The 18,834-nt window shown below is 40.2% G+C and overlaps 2 protein-coding genes across 2 annotated transcripts in view; one reads left to right on the top strand and one right to left on the bottom strand.

The window, feature by feature from the left end:
* Window positions 1-947: 947 nt before the first annotated feature.
* On the top strand, window positions 948-4,526 carry gchfr (GTP cyclohydrolase I feedback regulator). The gene is made up of 3 exons (XM_085342624.1): window positions 948-1,085; window positions 1,602-1,696; window positions 2,649-4,526. Exons 1-3 carry the CDS (start codon window positions 1,050-1,052, stop codon window positions 2,776-2,778), a joined length of 261 nt encoding a protein of 86 aa, XP_085198750.1. The 5' UTR covers window positions 948-1,049; the 3' UTR covers window positions 2,779-4,526.
* Window positions 4,527-10,800: 6,274 nt separating this feature from the next.
* The window catches only part of dnajc17 (DnaJ (Hsp40) homolog, subfamily C, member 17), a 34,040-nt gene continuing 26,006 nt past the window's right edge, over window positions 10,801-18,834 (bottom strand). Inside the window, exon 11 of the mRNA XM_085342873.1 lies at window positions 10,801-10,984. Within this exon, the coding sequence (XP_085198999.1) occupies window positions 10,859-10,984 (126 nt within the window). The 3' untranslated portion in view covers window positions 10,801-10,858. The remainder of the gene's footprint in view (window positions 10,985-18,834) is intronic.

Below are 18,834 nucleotides of genomic sequence, written 5' to 3' on the forward strand. Positions count from 1 at the left end.
GCAGTCCCCACCACTCACAGATGCCAGTCTGAATCAAGCAGATGCACATTAAAGGCTCTGTATAATGTCAGAAGCCATTTAACACTGTCAATTCAGACTGCTAACGACGTATTAAATTTAAGACAAATACACGACCCAATCTTAAAAACATATTTGATTTGATGGTAAACTACTTTGGTTCGATTTATGCCTTCAAAACTGATTGCACCACAGGACATTTCTGAATCTGGTTTGCCTGGATGCACGTCTGCCTACCATCACAATATTATTAAGCAGCGATCAGGCTTTAAATTACTGTTCCCACTGACCATGACATGCAAAGCCTAACTGAGAGTCCACCAGGCTTTTCTGGCATCCACAGGACATTACATTCATATTACTGATCTTATCGGAGTTCCCACCATTGTTGCTTTCCTTTGGTCTGTGCCTTTCATTTCCCTCCCAGTCACAAGAGTGATCCAGAGTTATTATTACCGAACTCAGGAGGAAATTAATAAATCTCTGGGAAGGAGAGAATTCTAGACAGTGCAGGTTTAATATAATACATGCATTAAACAAATACATGCAAATACATAGAGCAGACTGTACGACAGCGACCACGGAAACTGAAATTGCATTTCTTTCCACTTGCAGTAAGTTGCCTGAAAATGAAAGAAAATGTGTAGCACAATTGGTTGTGGCTGAAATGTAATTTAATAAATGTGTAGCTTATTAAATAAATTCCCATCCAAAGAATGATGAGATTTTAAAGTCAACTTTCGCACTGGAAGAATAAAAAATGACTTAGTTAAATGAAACTATAAATTAACATTTCCTTCTCGTACATGCACATTGCCCCGCGTTTCTCATATCAACAAACCAGCGATCCCAGTTGAACAAGACCCTGTGCAGAGCGGGCTGTTGACAGATGCTGAGAGGGGTTCTGTGATTGGCTCGTCGCGGTGGGTGTTTCCGCATTCCGCTAAGCGCAGTCAGCTGGAGCTCGAGTTGAAGAGGGCACCTCTTTCAGTCACTCCTGGGGGAATACCGGAGCAAAGCTAGCGAGCGGGATGCCGTACATGTTCGTCAGCACACAGATTCGACTGGTGTGTATCTTGCATACGTAAACGACTCCCATCATCCTGTCGGGGGAGGCGCGTTTGACTCGCAGATGTGTTTATTTGACTGCAAACAGCGCGCACACTAGCCTACTGATCAGCCAAGGTTGGTTATGCAATGGCCGGTAATATTCGGCACGCTGGGGGGAAAAAAGTTATGGTTACAAAAGACGCGAGAAGCGTGCGTGGGACCTTTTTGTATGTGTGTGTGCCACGTCAATTAAAAACACATGTTGCTCAGTTGTCGGCCTCTTTTTTGCGCATGTTCATTTTGATGTCTCCACGACTCCAGCAGCTTAATTCCTCCAGTACCCTTTAAGTATATTGGATCATCTATTTTTAGCATGTTCAGATATTGGAGATTATCATGTGCACCTGCCAGAGGGCTGCAGGTGCAATCAGTGAGAGCTGTACAGACAATTTTTTTAGGGATGCTGTCTCCCCCCAATATTTCTAGAGTAAGTTCTAAGCTGTGTGGGTAATACACTTAATGCTGCCTTGCAGGAGAACGGTCCGACAAATGTGGGGGATGAATTTTCGGATCCAGTGGTCATGAATTACCTGGGAGCGAGGAAAACGACTATGCTGGGGAACAATTTGTGAGTACCTAAGTCAGTAATCATGGGAGCTATATAGGTCAAATGTGGGAAGCGTGTTATGATGGCCCTGAGAGGTGAAATCTTTTGCAGCTAAAACACAACGGAAGTTGAATAAATCAGAACGGAAGTGTTTTTGGGGTGACGGTAACACCATGGAATAGCAGGAGGAAGACGCAAGGCACTGTGTGATTTAATCACATGATTTATATAAACCATAGATGTTTGCTATTAGCCATTTACTGTAGCTGATCCTTCACCTTATTGTCTCCCAAAAAACACTTTAGTTGAGGGTCTTTGCAGCGTTTTTCTGTTTTCATTTTTCTTAAATTGCACTGTTTGACCTCAGAGCTACCATGTGAAACACCCAAGGATAAATGGTTAAGTTTTGTAAGCCTATCTCAGCTCAAGCTTTTAAGCACCATGAGGCTGATGTCTCTTACAAAGATTGACAGGATTTTGCTCCTGATTCAATAATTTTTGTGAAACAATTTTTATCAGTGATTGTAAATGGGTAAGATTTAACCATTGCCTCCATTCTGATCTTTAGCTGCACACAGACGTGCAGACTTTATTTCCAAGTCTACTGTAAATTTGCTCACAGTGGGCAGCATATCCATATTTAGGCACTTAAAACTGATGCTTTGTACATTTTGGCAGTTAACATGTACATGTTGACAGCAGAGCTGAAATCGGGTCGTATAGAAGAAAAGGCTTCAGTGTGGTTGGGGAGGGGGGAGGAAAGCTGCTGCCTTGCAGATTTGGAGTAAACCGTTCAAGGTGATGGAATACAGATCAGGGAGGTGTTGCCATTGGCAATCTGATTCAAATGAAACAAGGTGTGGAAGGAAGTGAACAAGCACTAGAACAATTAACAGCACTCTATTTTCCAAGAGAGATGCAGAAATCCCCACATCTGTGGAAAGCAGAATTGCTTTGTTTATGCTTGTTTCAGTTCCGAGTATCGCGTGGATGACCCGCCTCGCCTGGTGCTGGACAAGCTGGAGAAGATTGGCTTCCGTGTGGTGTCCATGACAGGTGTGGGACAGACACTGGTGTGGTGTCTTCACAAGGAGTTGGAGTGATGGATCACAAAGATACCGTACTGGGAGGGCGGGTACTTGTATAAGCCTTTAAAGGGGTAAATGAATTCTGCAGAATATCCCTGTTTTTACTCTATACATTCTACATTTAAGATATTGGCAACTATAAAGTAACGCCATAGTCAAACAAAAGTAAAGTTGAGATTATCCCTTACATAAAGTCTCAGATTAGATGATAGGTCACCAGATTCAGGGGATTACTGAAACTACAGGGGTTTGCCTTTGTCAATACTGTTTAGCACCGGTGATACAGTGTAGTGACCAGAGTAGATTTATCCTGAACCAAGCCTCACTTTTTTCTAATTAAAACACTAGAAACATTTGTACATGCATCGCTGTGTAAAGACAATTCTTCTTTAAAACATGTGTTTCTAACTTAATGATGTCATTATGTGGATTGTGTACTTATTATTAAAAGTAATCAGTTTAAACAGAATTAAACATAATGTGTAATCGTCTGAAAATCTGTAAAACAGCATACAGGACATCAAAAATAAAACACGGTAAACATTATTGTTACTTGTCGTGGGCTGTTACAGCTCTGTGGAGCATTACAGGGTCTCTACACGTTTGAAGATGAGACTCTAGTGTCGCAGGAACACTGAGAGCAGAAGTCTGGCTGCGAGAGCCAAAACACTCTGGGTGGTTTCATTACAGCCTCGGGTCTGCCAACAAATGTCTGGGGCCAGCCTGGATCGCTAGCCCGCAAACCAGAAACGTTGCCAACTAGCTCACAGCCAAACTCTTACCAGACCTGCTGCCTCACACATGACTTAGCATCTACCTCCCTGCTAAAGATTAAAAGGAGACGGTGCTTCCCAGTTCTGTTACCGCAGACATTCCAGATACTGTTTGGGTACACCGCAGTGACTGCTTCGACACAGACAATGTGAGGAAAATGGGAAGCAATGAGATACCGTGAGGATTCCGTGCCGCTGCCATAATTGGTGATATGACAGAGCAACAGGCTCATCCATCCTGGTTTGCATGCAGCACAAGCCACTGTGGGCTTGGGGCAGAGTTGGTGGCGAATGCATTTCCTGTGACTGTATTTCCTTGTGTCATTTGGACAGAGTTTGTGTGTTCCCCTTGTTTTTTGTTTTTTTTTCTTTTGTTCACATCGCTGGGATATTGAAAGCAGCTATGCGTAAACAAAACCATGTGATGAGGGGATTTTGCAGGAGGAGAGGCGCAGATGTCTCCCAACACACTGCTGTGCTCCACAGCTGGACATTGTGTAACAGCCACGGTGAGGCGGTGCAGGAGTGGCGGGGAGATGGATGGCTAGATTGGATGTTTCGAAGCTGCACTGTGGCTCCTAAATAACACAATGACAGGAGAAAGCACCGCCACACAGGCCTGCAAATGCAGACACGCGATTATGCAATAGTTTTCCCCCATAGGGAACAGGGGAAAAACAGACTGTTCGAACCTTGTTACGAAACCCAGGGGTGACCACAGTAGTCTGGCACGGTAAGGCTTGCCTTTATGTGGGTCACGGAGAGGTAGCACGTCACTTCAGAGAACTTAAATGAGCAATACAGAATCTTCTGGATACGTATTACATAAGCCTATTGCGCAACAGTTTGCTTGTAGAACAACAAAATCAGAAGTGTGAGAATTTGTTTTTGAGGCCACTGTCAGAAAAAGAACACCAAATTTCTAGCTTTAATTTACGCTGGTTAATGAGTTATGACGCGATCCATGAAAGCCAAGGGTGGAGTGGGGCGAGTGAGTTTGGTTGCACTGAAACAAGCTCAGCTCTACATCAAGAGGGTGGGCTTTAAATTCATGATTAAAACAATGGTGCATTGGTTTTGAAAAGAAAAAAAAAAAACTTCATCAACAGTTGGATGATAGGAAGACTGATAAAGCTTGTGTCTGTGGGTTCAGGCCTAAGCCAGAGCCAAATTAGGTTATGCGCCAGACTGTTTCTTGGCTCAGACCAGTAACTTCCCAGAGTCTCCACTGGTTACCTCACAATGACGGCATGACTCCAGAAAGTCATCTGCCAAGAAATAGTTCAGCACCTAACAGCCTGTCAGAGTGTTGCTTTTATTTTTTTCACAATTAGACTTACCCACAATAAAATGTGTTAATTAGTGGGCTTTAAAGCAGCTAGGAACGTAAGCAGGTGTTAAAGTGGGATTTGGCAGGTGGGGGAACCCTAGACTGGGTGTAGCTGTGTAACGTGGTGAAAAGAACTACTTACAAATAAGTCACATAAGCTGTTTTGTGGCCTCCAGTGATATTTCCTGTACAGACTGGGATGATCCGGCATTTTGCCGCTACTAGGATATTCACTGCTCTTTGTGGATTTAGCCAAATGAATTCATGAAAATACACTCAGATGTTTCATGATCTATATGGCTGATTTCCAACCCATAGACACAATAAAGCTAGTATGAAAGACAGACTTCAGAAAGTAAATATAAATTCATCGATCAAAATAAATTGATGTCTGCAATCGCTGATGCAACCAAGTAACAGTAACCGAGATGTAACCAGTACAACTTCGTGCATCACTGCAAACTAACAGTTCAGTTTGCACTAAACTGCCCGGTGTTTTCATGCAGCCTTTGAATAACACAACATTTAGTGCGCTACAGTTAGTTTTGCAAGATGTTTCATGAAAACATAATTTAGCGAAAAACGTGATGTAGAAAGCCGATAAATGATTTTAAAAAGTGTAAAGCGTATCAGGACATCACATGTAAACTTTAAATTTCAAGTTTATCAAATGTCACTTGCTGAGCAGTGCTCACCTTTGGGGGAAAAAAAGTTCAAATATTTCTCCCATTTCTGCTCTTTCTCCATCTATTAGTGTTGCACATGAACATTTTTTTTCAGCAGCTGTACTTGCTTGCAGACGCATAAAAAATTAACTTCTTCAACAATAATAGCCATTAACTTGCCAATCAGATTTAATTAATTACGTTAAAGCTCAGCCAAAGTCACTAATATATTAAGGCATTTTCTTTTATGTTGTATATGTACTGCGGAGCAGAGCTGTCAAACTCATTTTACATTGTGGACCACACACAACCCACTTTGATATGAAGGGCCAGACCAGTTCACTTTTATTTATATAGCACTGTGATGGGAAGCCACACAGGGTAAGCTCCACACCTCAACACTAGTTGCTTCACTTTAGTTAAGTTTGCAGTCGCTACTTTAAATATATTCTACTTATTGTCCAATATATTGTTTCTTTTCTTTTCTGTCACACCTTCAAATGTTTATATGGCGTGCACACATATTAACACTGCAATGTCAAAGTTCTGTTTTATGTTATATTAATATATCTTTCTTTCTTTGAGTTACCTGGGGTTTGGTTTCTCCTTCCTGGTTGGCAAAAGATGTGGCAAAGGGCTGGAAGAGCTGAAGTACTGCTGACAGCCTAATTGGACAAAACCACATGCTTCATTGCCTGGGGGTTGTTTCAAGTTTGTTTAATTGTTTTGTATTAGTTGGTTATACTCGCCCTATGACAGCTGGGATAGGCTCCAGCGCCCCCCGCGACCCTGAAAAGGATAAGCGGAAGCGAATAGATGGATGGATGGATAGTTGGTTATATGGCAGCCTTTTTTCCCCCCTTGTGTGCCATTTGGTTTAGCCAAGCCAGTATTTAAGTTACCCGTGTGTCATTTCAGAAGGTCAGCTTGTCTTATGTTTGTTTGTGGTTTCGTTAGTTGTTATTTTGAGTTTAGCTTATTGAGTTGACCTCTTTTATTGGTCTGCCTGTTTAAGTTTTTTGGCTTTGTTAATTATCTTTCATATTTTTGGGTCAATAAAACCCCCTTTTTTAAAATTAAACACCTGTGTCCTTTATGCCTTACTGCTTGGTCCCTGACAAGAACCAAATCACAACTGAGATATTTGAATGTATTAAAAAAGATGTTTATTTTAAACTGTAAGTTTCGGTTTTTCTGCATGATAAATAAATGCTGCTGTAATGAAAGAAATCTGTTTCTGAAAAGAAACTGTGGTAGAAACTGAAAAAAGTACTTTCCTGTCACTTAATTGTTTATTACATAGTTACTTTGTTTTGGTATGAATATAGTAAAAGCTGTAAAAACTAAGGAAATACAGTTAAAGTTCCAACATTTATGCCCTCCTTTACATTTTCAAAGGCCATGCAAATATAAATGGACCAGATTTGAGTCGTTGTCGATCAGATTCTAGCCCCCAGCCCATATGTTTGACACCCCTGCTGCACAGTGTACTGTATATACATTTTGTGGTGAATGTTCATGTTTACAATAAGAAGGTCAGTTGATGTACACACCGTCTCTATAACCCAAAAGCTCAAGCTTCAGATTGCTCTGAACACTGGTTCTCTTACTCTTGGGTTTGCATGATGATAAAGGGAGAGGACATCCCCAACATGGTCATCGGAGGGCCACAACCACCTTCTGTTCAAAGCAAGTGTTTGCAAGGAACTGCTATGGCGTGTAAATTACACAAAGCTACTCACTCTCGTCAGTCGCAAAATAAAAACTGGATTTGAAGATCCATGAAGAAGTTATTTTTTTATTTTTTTTTACCATTTGTTTGAGTTTTATAAAATAAAGGATTTGCATAGAAAATGCACATGTTCAATGTCCACCAAAGATCAGACCCAGGAGTAGACAATTTCTCTAGTGAATACAAAGAAATGGGAAAAATCATCTAAACCACCAACTCTATAATGGAGGGCCTCTAGTATGTTCACTTTTCATCACACAAGCCCACAAGAATTCCATAAAAGCCTACCTTGTGTTCCAATCGCAGCCTGATTACTGGTTTAGCATGGACGAAAAAACGATTTCCACGTAGTTACACCAGAGAGTCTGTGGTTTGGATCAGGGCTTCTGAATGAGAGTGCAGACAAGAATGATTTTTTTTTACATCACACTTGTTTGGCTTGAATAATGAGGCAGTGAGTAGTCACACTGAACCAGACAATGGTTGACAGATGCAAATTACAGCATTATGCAACTTTGATTATGTGTGGTGTAGCAAGGCCAATCTCTTTGGGCTCTCTGTCCACGCTGATTTAATTCATTTATTTATTCCATATGACTGGTTTATTTCCCTGTGCTCTCACCTCCCAAAGAGACTGAGCAATAAGAGAAATCAGTCTGTGATACTTCTAAAAAAAGGCTTCGTTGTTCTTTTGCTGCTTTTATCTGGAAATATATACGGCCTAATCCTGGTCCAGATTACAAATGTTTAAATGTTCCTTGTGATTTAAAGCTAGATTGGGACTTGGTATTATTCATTTAAATGTCACTAATCTTCTTCCTAAACTGGACTTAGTGAAAAATTTGGGTGAACGCATTGGATACTGATATTCTTACATTATCTGAAACTTGGCTAACAATAGCAATTACTGGCAAAGACGTTGCAATAACGGGCTACAATTTTTTTTTTCATTGTGTTAGTGTTGCAATTTATGTAAAAGACTAATTCCATGTTATTCTTCAGTATCTTTTAATCTTTTACTAAACCGTTTCTTTCTTTCTTTCCTGCATTTAAGCTCCAACTTTTTAAGGACCATTTTATTCCTATTGTAGGTTGTTAGAGACCCCCCTCAGCTATTATTGAGGCTTTAAATTCACTTAGTGACAAACTGTCCACTTTAGATTTTAATGAAATTGGCCCTAAATGAATGCCAGAGATTTTAAATCTGAGGCAGATTGGCTGATTTTTAGACAGCTAAGAAATCGTTCAGCCTTCTTCATTAAAAGCCAAATCAGAATTTTATCTTTCAAAAACTACTGAACATCTTAACGATCCTAAAAAAAAAATTATAACATGTTCTTATAGGGACAAAACTACCAATGAGATGCCAGCTTTTTTTTTAAAAGACGGAAAAATGTGAAATTCTAAACTGCTTTAATGAGTCTTTTGTTTCTTCCAGGTCTTTATTTGAATCTTTACATCCATATTTAAAACTGCCTAATAAACAGGAGGCTCTCTCTTTTACCACTCAAACTGAATCTTTGGACCAATCCTTCAGCTTTTCTCTTCCAAATTTCTTTGAAGACCAGAGGACCTTAAATCTGTTGAATCCAAATAAACCTGCAGGGCCAGATCAGCTTGATCCTTATTTTCTTAAGTTGGTTGCAGATTTTATAGCAGAACCACTAACTTATATTTTTAATCTCAGCCTTTTGAACAATGAGATCCCTGCAATATGGAAATCTGCCTATGGTTTCCCATTGTTAAAAGGTGATCCTTCAGATGTTAATAACTACAGGTCCATATCTAAATTGTGTGTTCTAGCAAAAGTTCTAGAAAACTTTATTAGTGAACAAGTAAAAGAATTTTTGGACAAAATTCGGTTCTTTACCAACAGCAGTCAGGATTCAGAAAACAACACAGCACCATTACCGCTGCTATTAAACTGTTGAACGACATTAATGATGCAATGGACTGCAAAGAATACTGCGCTGCTCTTTTTCTTGACTTGTCGAAGGCCTTCGACACAGTTGACCGAGTCATTTTAGTAAACAGACTAAAGATTTTTGGTCTGTCTGTAAATGTTGTAAGTTGGTCTTCAAATTACTTGTCAGCTAGAACACAATGTGTCCACGTTGCTGGGTGTTCTCCCTCTTTTTGCCCAGTATCCAAAGGAGTTCCTCAGGGCTCCATATTAGGGCCATTACTTTTTTCTCTTTATATAAATAACCTTTCTGAAAATTTATCAAACATTCAATTTCATCTTTTTGCAGATGATACAGTTATCTATTCTTCATCTCCATCAGCAGCACAACTCCTTAAATTTCTGCAGTATGGCTTTGATTTTGTTCAGTTCCGTTTAACTCAACCTAAGTTCGTTTTAAATGCAGAGAAATCCAACTTCATGTTAGTTGTTATTAACGTTTCCTGAGATTAAAACCATTTAATGGACCTAAATAGAAATGGTCACATCTTATAAGTATCTAAGTATCATTATAGATCAGAATTTGTCATTTTAAACTCACATTGAAAGGCTTGTGTCCAAGTTGAAATTATGTTACCTTTTAAAAAAAATCAGTTGTTTCTCTCTCCAAGTAAATGAAACACTTGTTTTATGCAACTTTTTTTTTTTTTTTTACCTTTATTGGATTGTGGTGACCTGCTTTTTATGAATGCACCTGCCCACTATCTAAAAAGCTTAGATACTGTCTACCATTGTGTTTTACGTTTTATTACTGGCTCTTGAAATCCTGACCATCTCTGTAGATCTCCACTTTCTCATTGGTTGGTTTTTATCTATAAATCTCTCCTTGGGCTGGTTCCCTCTTATCTGTGTGTTTATATGTGTAAAAGCCACATCCAATATAGCCTCGCTCTCACAATGTCATACAAATGACTGTAACAAAAATCAGAAGACAACTGGGAAAAAAGCTTTTAAATATGCCGCCCCTGTTTCCAGGAAGGAGGGAGAGGACAGAGAGAATAACTCTTTTAGTCAGTGTGACTGTTTTTATGATCTGCTGTTGCATATTTTGTGCTCACTTGTTTCTATGAAATGTTGTATTTGGTTTGAACTTGTGTTGTATTTGTTGTAACTTTTGTTGCCATGATGGCCTGCTCTCTCTAGGAAATGAGATTTAAATCTTAATTAGACTTTCACCTGGATAAAGAAAAGGATAATAAAATATTACAACACTATAAATAAAGACTTTCTGTCAAAAAAAAATACCTAGAAATGTATTAGTACTTAGTGATGCTTAGACCAATAGACCAGTAATCAATCCCCAGAGGCCTGTAATGCACACACCATAGTGCAATTACATAGTCATAAGATGCATTCCAGTCTAAATCATTTTAAATCTCCAAATTTGTATCTACTATCTGGCACTACCCAGCTGTGCATCAAACCCTGCTGGTTCTCACATCTCTTCTCAGGAAAGGCCATGACACAAAAACTGTTTTTTGTTTGTTTATGAAAATTGTTTATTTTGCCACACATCACATTACATACAAAAAAATAATAAAAACAAATAAGAGGCTTTATGAAACTAAAGCCTGATGCAGGATTACATCTAATATTTCTCACAGTGCTGGTAACGAGCTGAGTCCTGTGGTGCTACGACGTGGCAGCTTCCTCCTCGTCTTCCCTCTGCATTTGTTCTATGAGTTTCTGACGTTCGGCGGCCTGCCTCATCCTCATCATCACAATGCTTTCGTAGTCACGCTCATTGGACAGGGAAGCCTAAAGGGGTGATAACAAAAAAGTGGATATTATCATAATGTGAAACAGAGCTACACAGACTAGTAGGACTTACAAAAACAAGATTCATAAGAAGATTTATTTATAGACCAGACAATCAGTTGATTTAGAAAATCAATTCAACAGAGTAGTTTCTATCAGATTTCATGACAGATCAACTTTTAGTTCTACTTAAGGTTCAAGCCACAAAAACCCTTTAATTTTATTTATAAGCAGCAGCGTTTTCATCAGTGAGCAGCATTCCCGTTATAAATGTATGGTGTCCAAGCTTAAACAGTGATAATCCTGATTGTATCACTGAGAGTTCTATTTCTCAGAATTGTCAAAAAAACGTATAAAGCTACAAAAAAATGTCTGTGCAGTCCTCCTCACAAGTAAGCTGAACTTGAAGTGTAAAATCTGTGGAGCGATCCTGTGATCCTGCGACAGAGTCGTAAGAAAAGCCAAACATCTTGGATTTTTAGATCATGACAACAGTCCTTCAAGGCAGCCATCCAACGTTTGGCTAATTCAGGGCTGCGGGACGGCTGGACCCTATCCTAGCTGTTACATGGGCGAGAAGAGAGGTACAGTTTGTTAGTCTAACACAAGGAAAAAAGACAGAGAGAGAGAACAAGTCACAATCAGATTCACTCAGATTCACACCAATTAGGGTCAATTTAGAATCACCACTTAACCTAACATGCATGTCCTAGGAAGCTGGAGTACGTGGCGACAACATGTAAACTCTACACAGAAAGCCTCCAGTGGAGGAAAGATGACTGTGTTAGACACGCAACATCATGTTGCTCATTCAAAGCTGACCACAGACACACACACACACGCAAAAAAACCAAAATGCAGTCAATGTCCAGTTTCTGTTTGCTTTCACAACCAGGCCTTTGAGTGCGGCGCAGAGAGGCAGATTTGGACACATGCTCTCATCTCAGTTAACATTTGCATGACAACATGGTGAACATGCATGAGACAGCAGCCCACAGAGAAACTGTGATGGGGTAATTCCACTGCCTTAGGTCATTAAACCTAAAATGTGGGCTGGAATTGGGCCTGGCAGTTGCTGGCAGGGCTTTGGCTTGGATGATGATGGCGACGGATTATCATACTGTGGGGGGAAATCAGAGAGGGCAGCCACTGGCTAATGGCTAATCAAGCAGGGTGGAACACAGCCCAAAAGGGCTTGCACACCCACACACACACACACACAAACATCTGTGCAATGACCAATGCCACACACCGGTCAACCAAGATCGAAACACAAGAAACAGACTGTGATGAAACGAGAAAACACTTTAAGAAAAATTTTTAATCTGACAACTTCAATTTAAAATTCACCAGGATTGTGCTTATACTGTATGTGCAACACAAACATAGGCACTCATGGAGACCATCATCCCATCACTGATTAGGAAGGAAGACCACGTGTACACAAAGAAAGCCATTCTTTGAACAGATTATATCAAGGAAGTCTGCTGGGCCAAGGAAGTGTCTCTTTAACAAGACAGTGAGCTGCAGGAGAGAGTGAGCGTGTGCATTAAGGACGGGGAGTGATCTGATGAGTGGTAAGTTTTGTCGATGCACTCGCTAAGGCATCTGGAAAATATCATAGGGACTCCAGCATCTGTGTGCTGGGGAGAAAGAGGGTCTAGTGTGGAGGAAGAAGAAAAAAAGAGAGGGTCGGTGAGGGGGGACGTTACCCTCACTCCCCCCTACGCCACCCCTGGATTGAGGAAAGCTGCTATTATCATTCCAATAACGTGAGCTCAAGCCCCCGTCTGACACGTAACTATGAAATATCACGCGAACACTATTAGGTAAATAAACAACTCTTGTAACTTAAAATTAAACAAAACACAAGCAAATATACAAGAAGCTGTGGAAATCCTCCTGCCTATACAGCAAATCTAACCATACTCTGCTACGCCCCCTACTGGGCACAATGCTGAAGTGCACCAGGAAAACTTTTAGAACTGGTCTGCCTTTTTCTCAGCCCAGCATGACATGGCATCATGGGCAGACTGCACGACACTAATGATGTAGGGGAATTCTGTGCATTAACAGGTGCTTTATGGGCATTTCTTCTCAGAATGAGGGAAGTTTCCTTGCCTCGGGTGTTAACTTACAATATACATATTTAGCCAGTGCATCACTCTGTAACTAAACACTTGGTGGGTACATATGTGTATGTCTATGTCTGTGTGTGTCTGCAAGTGTGTGTGTAGGGGCGGGTGGGTGTTTGGTGCCTTAACGCCAAGATCCGGGGTGAGCGGGAAACCACAAAACACAAACAATGGGCCACTGTACAAAGCCAAGACAGGAGGGTTCAAGGCCACCGCTGAGGTGGAATAGTAGTAAAACACACAACCACACACGCACATGCATACATATAAACAAGCTGAGGATTAGCTACGTGACAGGCCTCGAAAAAGCACACCCCAGCCTGACCCCAGGCCAGTAATGACATCATGATCACCACAAGTGCTGTGAGTCAAGCAGCACACACACGCTCTTAAAAGTCCTTCCCACACACGGCAGGAGGCATGGCAGGAGCGCAGGTGGCCGCAGCACAAGTTGTCAGATCGCCGAGCGTGTGAGGACAAGTGATTGAAAAGGTGTTTGTACATTTAATAGAGACAGACAAGCGCGGACACGAGTAAAGTGAAACTACATCTATTCAAAACAGCTTCCGTTAAAATCTTGCCATTTCACGCTTAACAGCTTTTAACCTTGCAACTTGACGGCTCACCAATTCAAATTTGATAAATGGATCACTCATTAACACCATAAAGCATCACATGTCTTCAACTAGACGGTTGCAGTGCCGAGGTGACTTTAAAGTCCTCCAAAGCTTAAGAATGGGTTTTTTAACAAGCCTGCTCTGTGGTCCCAGCTAAAATGTGTGCTCTGATCCACTGCGGTGAAGTTAATCAAGGAACTATTTAACTGGCGGGCGTGTGGTGGCGTAGTGTGTGTTTCTGTATTTGTGTGTGTGTCACCGAGCTGTGATTTATGAAAGGCAAATACCAGTATAGAGATCGTTTGGGCGTGTGTGTGTATGTGAAGGTACCCAAGCGCTCATGCTAACACAAACAAAGAGGCAGCCTTACTGCAGATGCATCACTGGAGCCGAGGTGAAATTCTCGTGCAGACAAAACCTAAGCTTTCTAAATGGTAGCGGATTAATCAACATTCATTACAGAAGTCAGCAGACATAAAACCCCAAAGGTTTGTTCTACTACACCGCTTTTGCAAGTAAAGAACAAACAAACCACAGAGGTCGAGACCCAAATGTACTTCCTGTTTTTAGCCCCTCTCATGCAATGCACAAACTTCCTTTATTTGACAGAAAATGTACGTCTGATCAAAGCAGCCAAATTAAACTGCAAAAAAAAAAAAACATAGCTGCTGGAATGACTGGTACCAACACCAAGTCAGCTTCAATAGAGTTCAACGTAATAGCTTTAAAAAACATGTTTGCGGCCTGGAACAGGAAAATAAATAATACGTTTGTTGCTCGATAATGATGGAAAGACAAATGTTGAACCTTTCATAACTGTATTGTGGGTGTTTTTGGTTTTGGTTTTTTTATATAACTTGTCCATTTGGATACTGTTGAGGCTTAAAATTAAGGGTACGGCTTTGATTTCCACATTGCCAGGTATACTGACAGCTACAGGAGCTGTCTACCAGGTCTCATCTGCAGGGGCGTATCCAGAACAGGGCATGGGGTGGCACCAGGATGCTGGTGCCCCCCAATACCAATGTCATTGGCATAGTGTACTGCCAGTCTTACAATGTCCAACATCTTTGCATGAGAGTATTGAGAGAGCCATAAGAAATGTAACTAAGTAGATTTACTCAAGTACTTTACTAAAGTACAAATTTAATATACTTGTATTTGAAGTATTTCTAACTTGGGATACTCTCTTTTTTCTACTATATTTTGGACACTGTGCAGCACCACGTTTTAAGTAATAAACCTTTTTGTTCTTGATTCGCCTGTGCCACCCCATTTACAAAACAAATCCTGGACACGACCCTGCTCACCTAAGCTAACTGAAGTCACTGAACTGGATTTCTCAACTATGTTTGTGGTGTTTATGCCATTTTTTTTTAATGAAATTATCAAATAATTATTACTGCCTGCTATGGCAGAGACCATACAAGACCTGTGTGGCTCAGTTTTGGTGACTATATTTTTAATCTGCTAATCAGCACTAATTAGCGAGCATGTGTATTTGTGCATTGCATCCTTCCAGTATATGGATGCAGGTAGCTAACGAAGTTTCATAATGTTTGATAATAATTCCAGTCTGTCATCTAAATCATTTCTGGGACTTAAAAAAATACAACGAAAGCTAAAATGCTAAAGTTGTAATTATATTAGCTCATCAGCTCAATCATATTAGCTTTGCTGTACTCAAACACCCCATATAAGCTATATAACTACGCTCATGGGTATACACAGTATTCAACAGAATAGAAGCGTGCAGGGTGGAGTCAGAAAAGTGCCTTTGGAATCTGTAAAAGTAAAGGATATAAACAGTGAAAAGACAAATGGCAGCAAAGACCTGAACTCCTGGTGCCCTGGCATTTCTCTTTATGATGGATGAGCTCAGGGATCCTTGAATAGGGAAATGTGGGGGTTTGGTTTCTGTAATATCCAAGAATACATTGTTGTAAAAGCAAAATTATGTCTTTCACATTCCAGCCTTCCTGGAAAAGCCCTCAGATTTGCTATTAAAACAAAGGAGGCCAGGGCACTGCAAGAACACCATCTGAACCTTGGAGATGTCAAAAAATGAGCCGAGGTATTACACAAGGAAAAAAAAAAGAAAGAAAATGGCACAACAATTGCAGATTTCTGTTTACTTTGTTTGTGCATGTGTTCCTTATCTACACTAATTAATGTGTAAAGTAAGCAAAACCAGTAAAACTGATCTCAGTATGTATTGTTTACATTAACTCTACAAATCTACAGTTTAATCTAAAACGCACAGCCATCATTCAATAATTACTAATCAGTCAGTGTCAGGAGAAATAACATTCCTCAGATTTTACTGATACCTCCAAATTTATGGGTTTTGAAATTCTTTGGAATAAATCCTGCAATAACTACACAAAAAATCCATAACAATTTTGTCTTCAATATTCTGTGTAACAAAGAATGCAAAGTACTATTTAAAGCACAAAACTGCAACCATAAACTACATAATATGATAATAGTAATGCTAATATAGCTTTCCCTTATTAAAAGATCTGGTAATGAGTTAAAGGAAACTGAATGAAAGACAATGCAGCACCATACTATATGTTAAACATCCTCGGGTCATTTTTGAATGTAGAATAGTGCCACGAGTCAAACCTACATTATCACATTGTGAGTGTAAGCTTCCACTAACCAATCAAACTGCAGAATGCATCCCAGTGTGCCCATATTCATAAAGTAATACAGTATGTAGTGTAGGTCCAACAATTTTTTTTATGGTAAATGGTAAATGGCCTGTATTTATATAGCGCTTTACTAGTCCCTAAGGACCCCAAAGCGCTTTACACATCCAGTCATCCACACATTCACACACACATTCACACACTGGTGATGGCAGCTACATTGCAGCCACAGCCACCCTGGGGCGCACTGACAGAGGCGAGGCTGCTTTTTAGGGCAATAAAGGTTAATAGGCAATTTTGTGTCTGACCAAATGTGAAATTTTCTGCTCCCGAGTTGGTATATGCAAAAAAGTGTCATAAAGCATTATGTTATAGTGAAGCTGACCTTTGACTTGAGACATAAAATGCCACCAATCAGATATTTCTGCAAACTATGTAATAATGAATGTAAAAATTATTCCTTTATGGCCAAAAAAAACCCCAAACAAATAACTTTTTATGAGGTTGCACTGCCTTAAATTTTAAAATTGTGCTATTAATAATGACTCGAGCACACATACACGTACATATTATGTTGTTTATCATGTATCAGTTAACAGAAACACTTTTAAAATGGTTTATATTTTTTGGGAATAGTTAGATTGCTTTCCTTGCACTGAATAGCAGAGCATATGATTTTTCTGTGTTTTTGGCATAACGACAGTAAAAGATTCTGATTATGATGAAATTCCCTCGTGGTGCTCCTGAAATATTGTGTTTGCAAGAATGGGAAGAATATCAGGCCTCAGTGACCTTGGATGACCAAATTCTACTCACTTTATTTTTCAATTTTTCTGAGCACGTTTGACTTTGACAATCATGATACCGGGACAGACACACGCACAAATGAAAAACTCAAAAACATTAAATGTCTCTGTCGCTGACTGACAAACTTTGGTGTAAAACCTCAAAACGTAAATAATCCAGCTGTTTTATTGTGTTGTGACATTTGGCACCGCAGTGCATTACCTCATCAGAGAATATTTGTTTTTACCCAGCCAAGCCATCCGCTTACTGTGTTGGACCTGACGTGACTTTGTTGTGTTGATTAGAAGCTACTGTTAGCTACGTCATATGTGTTGGTGAGTGTGCGCTTGGTATTCAGTAAAGTAACACCTGGGCTTCGGTGTCAGATCTCTGTCATGTTGGAATCATGCAAGCGAGTGTCTGCACTTCCTCTTAGCAATCCCACAGCCAAGTTTCTGTTGGAAAACCTTCAGACGGCTAATCACTGAGTCATAACTTTGCAGACGAACAGCGACAACAATGCTGAAGATGATGACAAATGCATATTTAAACATTCCCACCAGAAATGATAAAAGGAAAACTACTAGAAACTGTTTATACAAAATACAGACAGGTGGGAATGACTACTTTAACAAGTCTTACAAGCTAAATAATCTGGTTAATTCATTGATGTATTGCACGCTGAATTTGATCACAGCCCAATGTCCAGTATTTGCCAATAAAACAAAAAAGCTTTTTCATATAAAAGAATAAGCCAAATCTTGCAGTAAATCTATTCTAAATGCTGGCTGTCTGAGGGCCTTGATCAGCGGAAGCTGAAGTACATACAACAAAGAGCCAAAAGAATATCCACCAAAGCCTCAGTTTGGAATCGTTGCGCCAGTCAAAGCAATATCTGGAAACACTTTTTATCCTGCAACAACAAAAACATGCAGCATCCCAGATTTCAGGCCCGGCATAGCTGCATCAAACCACATTGCCCACTATGGTCAGGCCTTAGAAAAGAGGCTTATGCAGAAATCCAGTTCGGGCTAAACGCATAAGCCCAGAGGCTACATAGCATGAGAGCACCGCTAACAAACTGAGCCCAACCTTGGTCAGACAGCAGGTCTTGTGAGGTCATACCCAAATACCACAGATAACACTAGCTCTTCACCCTGATTGTCTTCTAGCATGAAAGCAGTTTTGTGGTTGTAGGTGGAAGAAGGAGGGGGTTTCTCAGAAGAGGGATGTTCAAAAATGTTCTGTTTCGGCCTTGGGTAAATGTTATGATAATTTCATTTGCGTGAGTAATTGTGTCTGCTCTTGCAGACTGTTCTGGTCCTGAGTTGCAGAGCAGCAGAGAGGATTTCAATTTCGATTTCAAAGGAGCGCTTAAAAAATACGATTTGTCCTTCACGCCCGGCATGTTTAGGGTTGGGGAGGAAGGCAAAAACAAACAAATACTGCACACAGATCTACAGCTTTCTCCAACACATGGCAATATTTCAGCATTATGAAATATGTTATCTTTAAAACATCACCACGCAGGTAGATGCAACTGTTCAGAAGATAATAGTCCCAAAAAAAGGCTCACAATCAAAGTGCGTAGCAGTGAGTGTTACTGAAACTTTGAGGCTTTAAACCTTTTTACGCAAACACGTTCCAGCGAGCGCACA

The sequence above is a fragment of the Diplotaxodon limnothrissa genome, linkage group LG19 (assembly GCF_057381915.1).
Source record: "Diplotaxodon limnothrissa isolate DT_005_m linkage group LG19, D_limnothrissa_male_GT1.1, whole genome shotgun sequence".
Taxonomy (NCBI): Eukaryota; Metazoa; Chordata; class Actinopteri; order Cichliformes; family Cichlidae; genus Diplotaxodon; species Diplotaxodon limnothrissa.

Excerpts from the sequence above, each read along its gene's own strand:
- gchfr (XM_085342624.1), top strand. The coding sequence starts at position 1,050 with ATGCCGTACATGTTCGTCAGCACACAGATTCGACTG. Across the intron at positions 1,086-1,601 it reads TCAGCACACAGATTCGACTG|GAGAACGGTCCGACAAATGT; the intron begins GTGTGTATCTTG and ends GCTGCCTTGCAG. Across the intron at positions 1,697-2,648 it reads ACTATGCTGGGGAACAATTT|TTCCGAGTATCGCGTGGATG; the intron begins GTGAGTACCTAA and ends TGCTTGTTTCAG.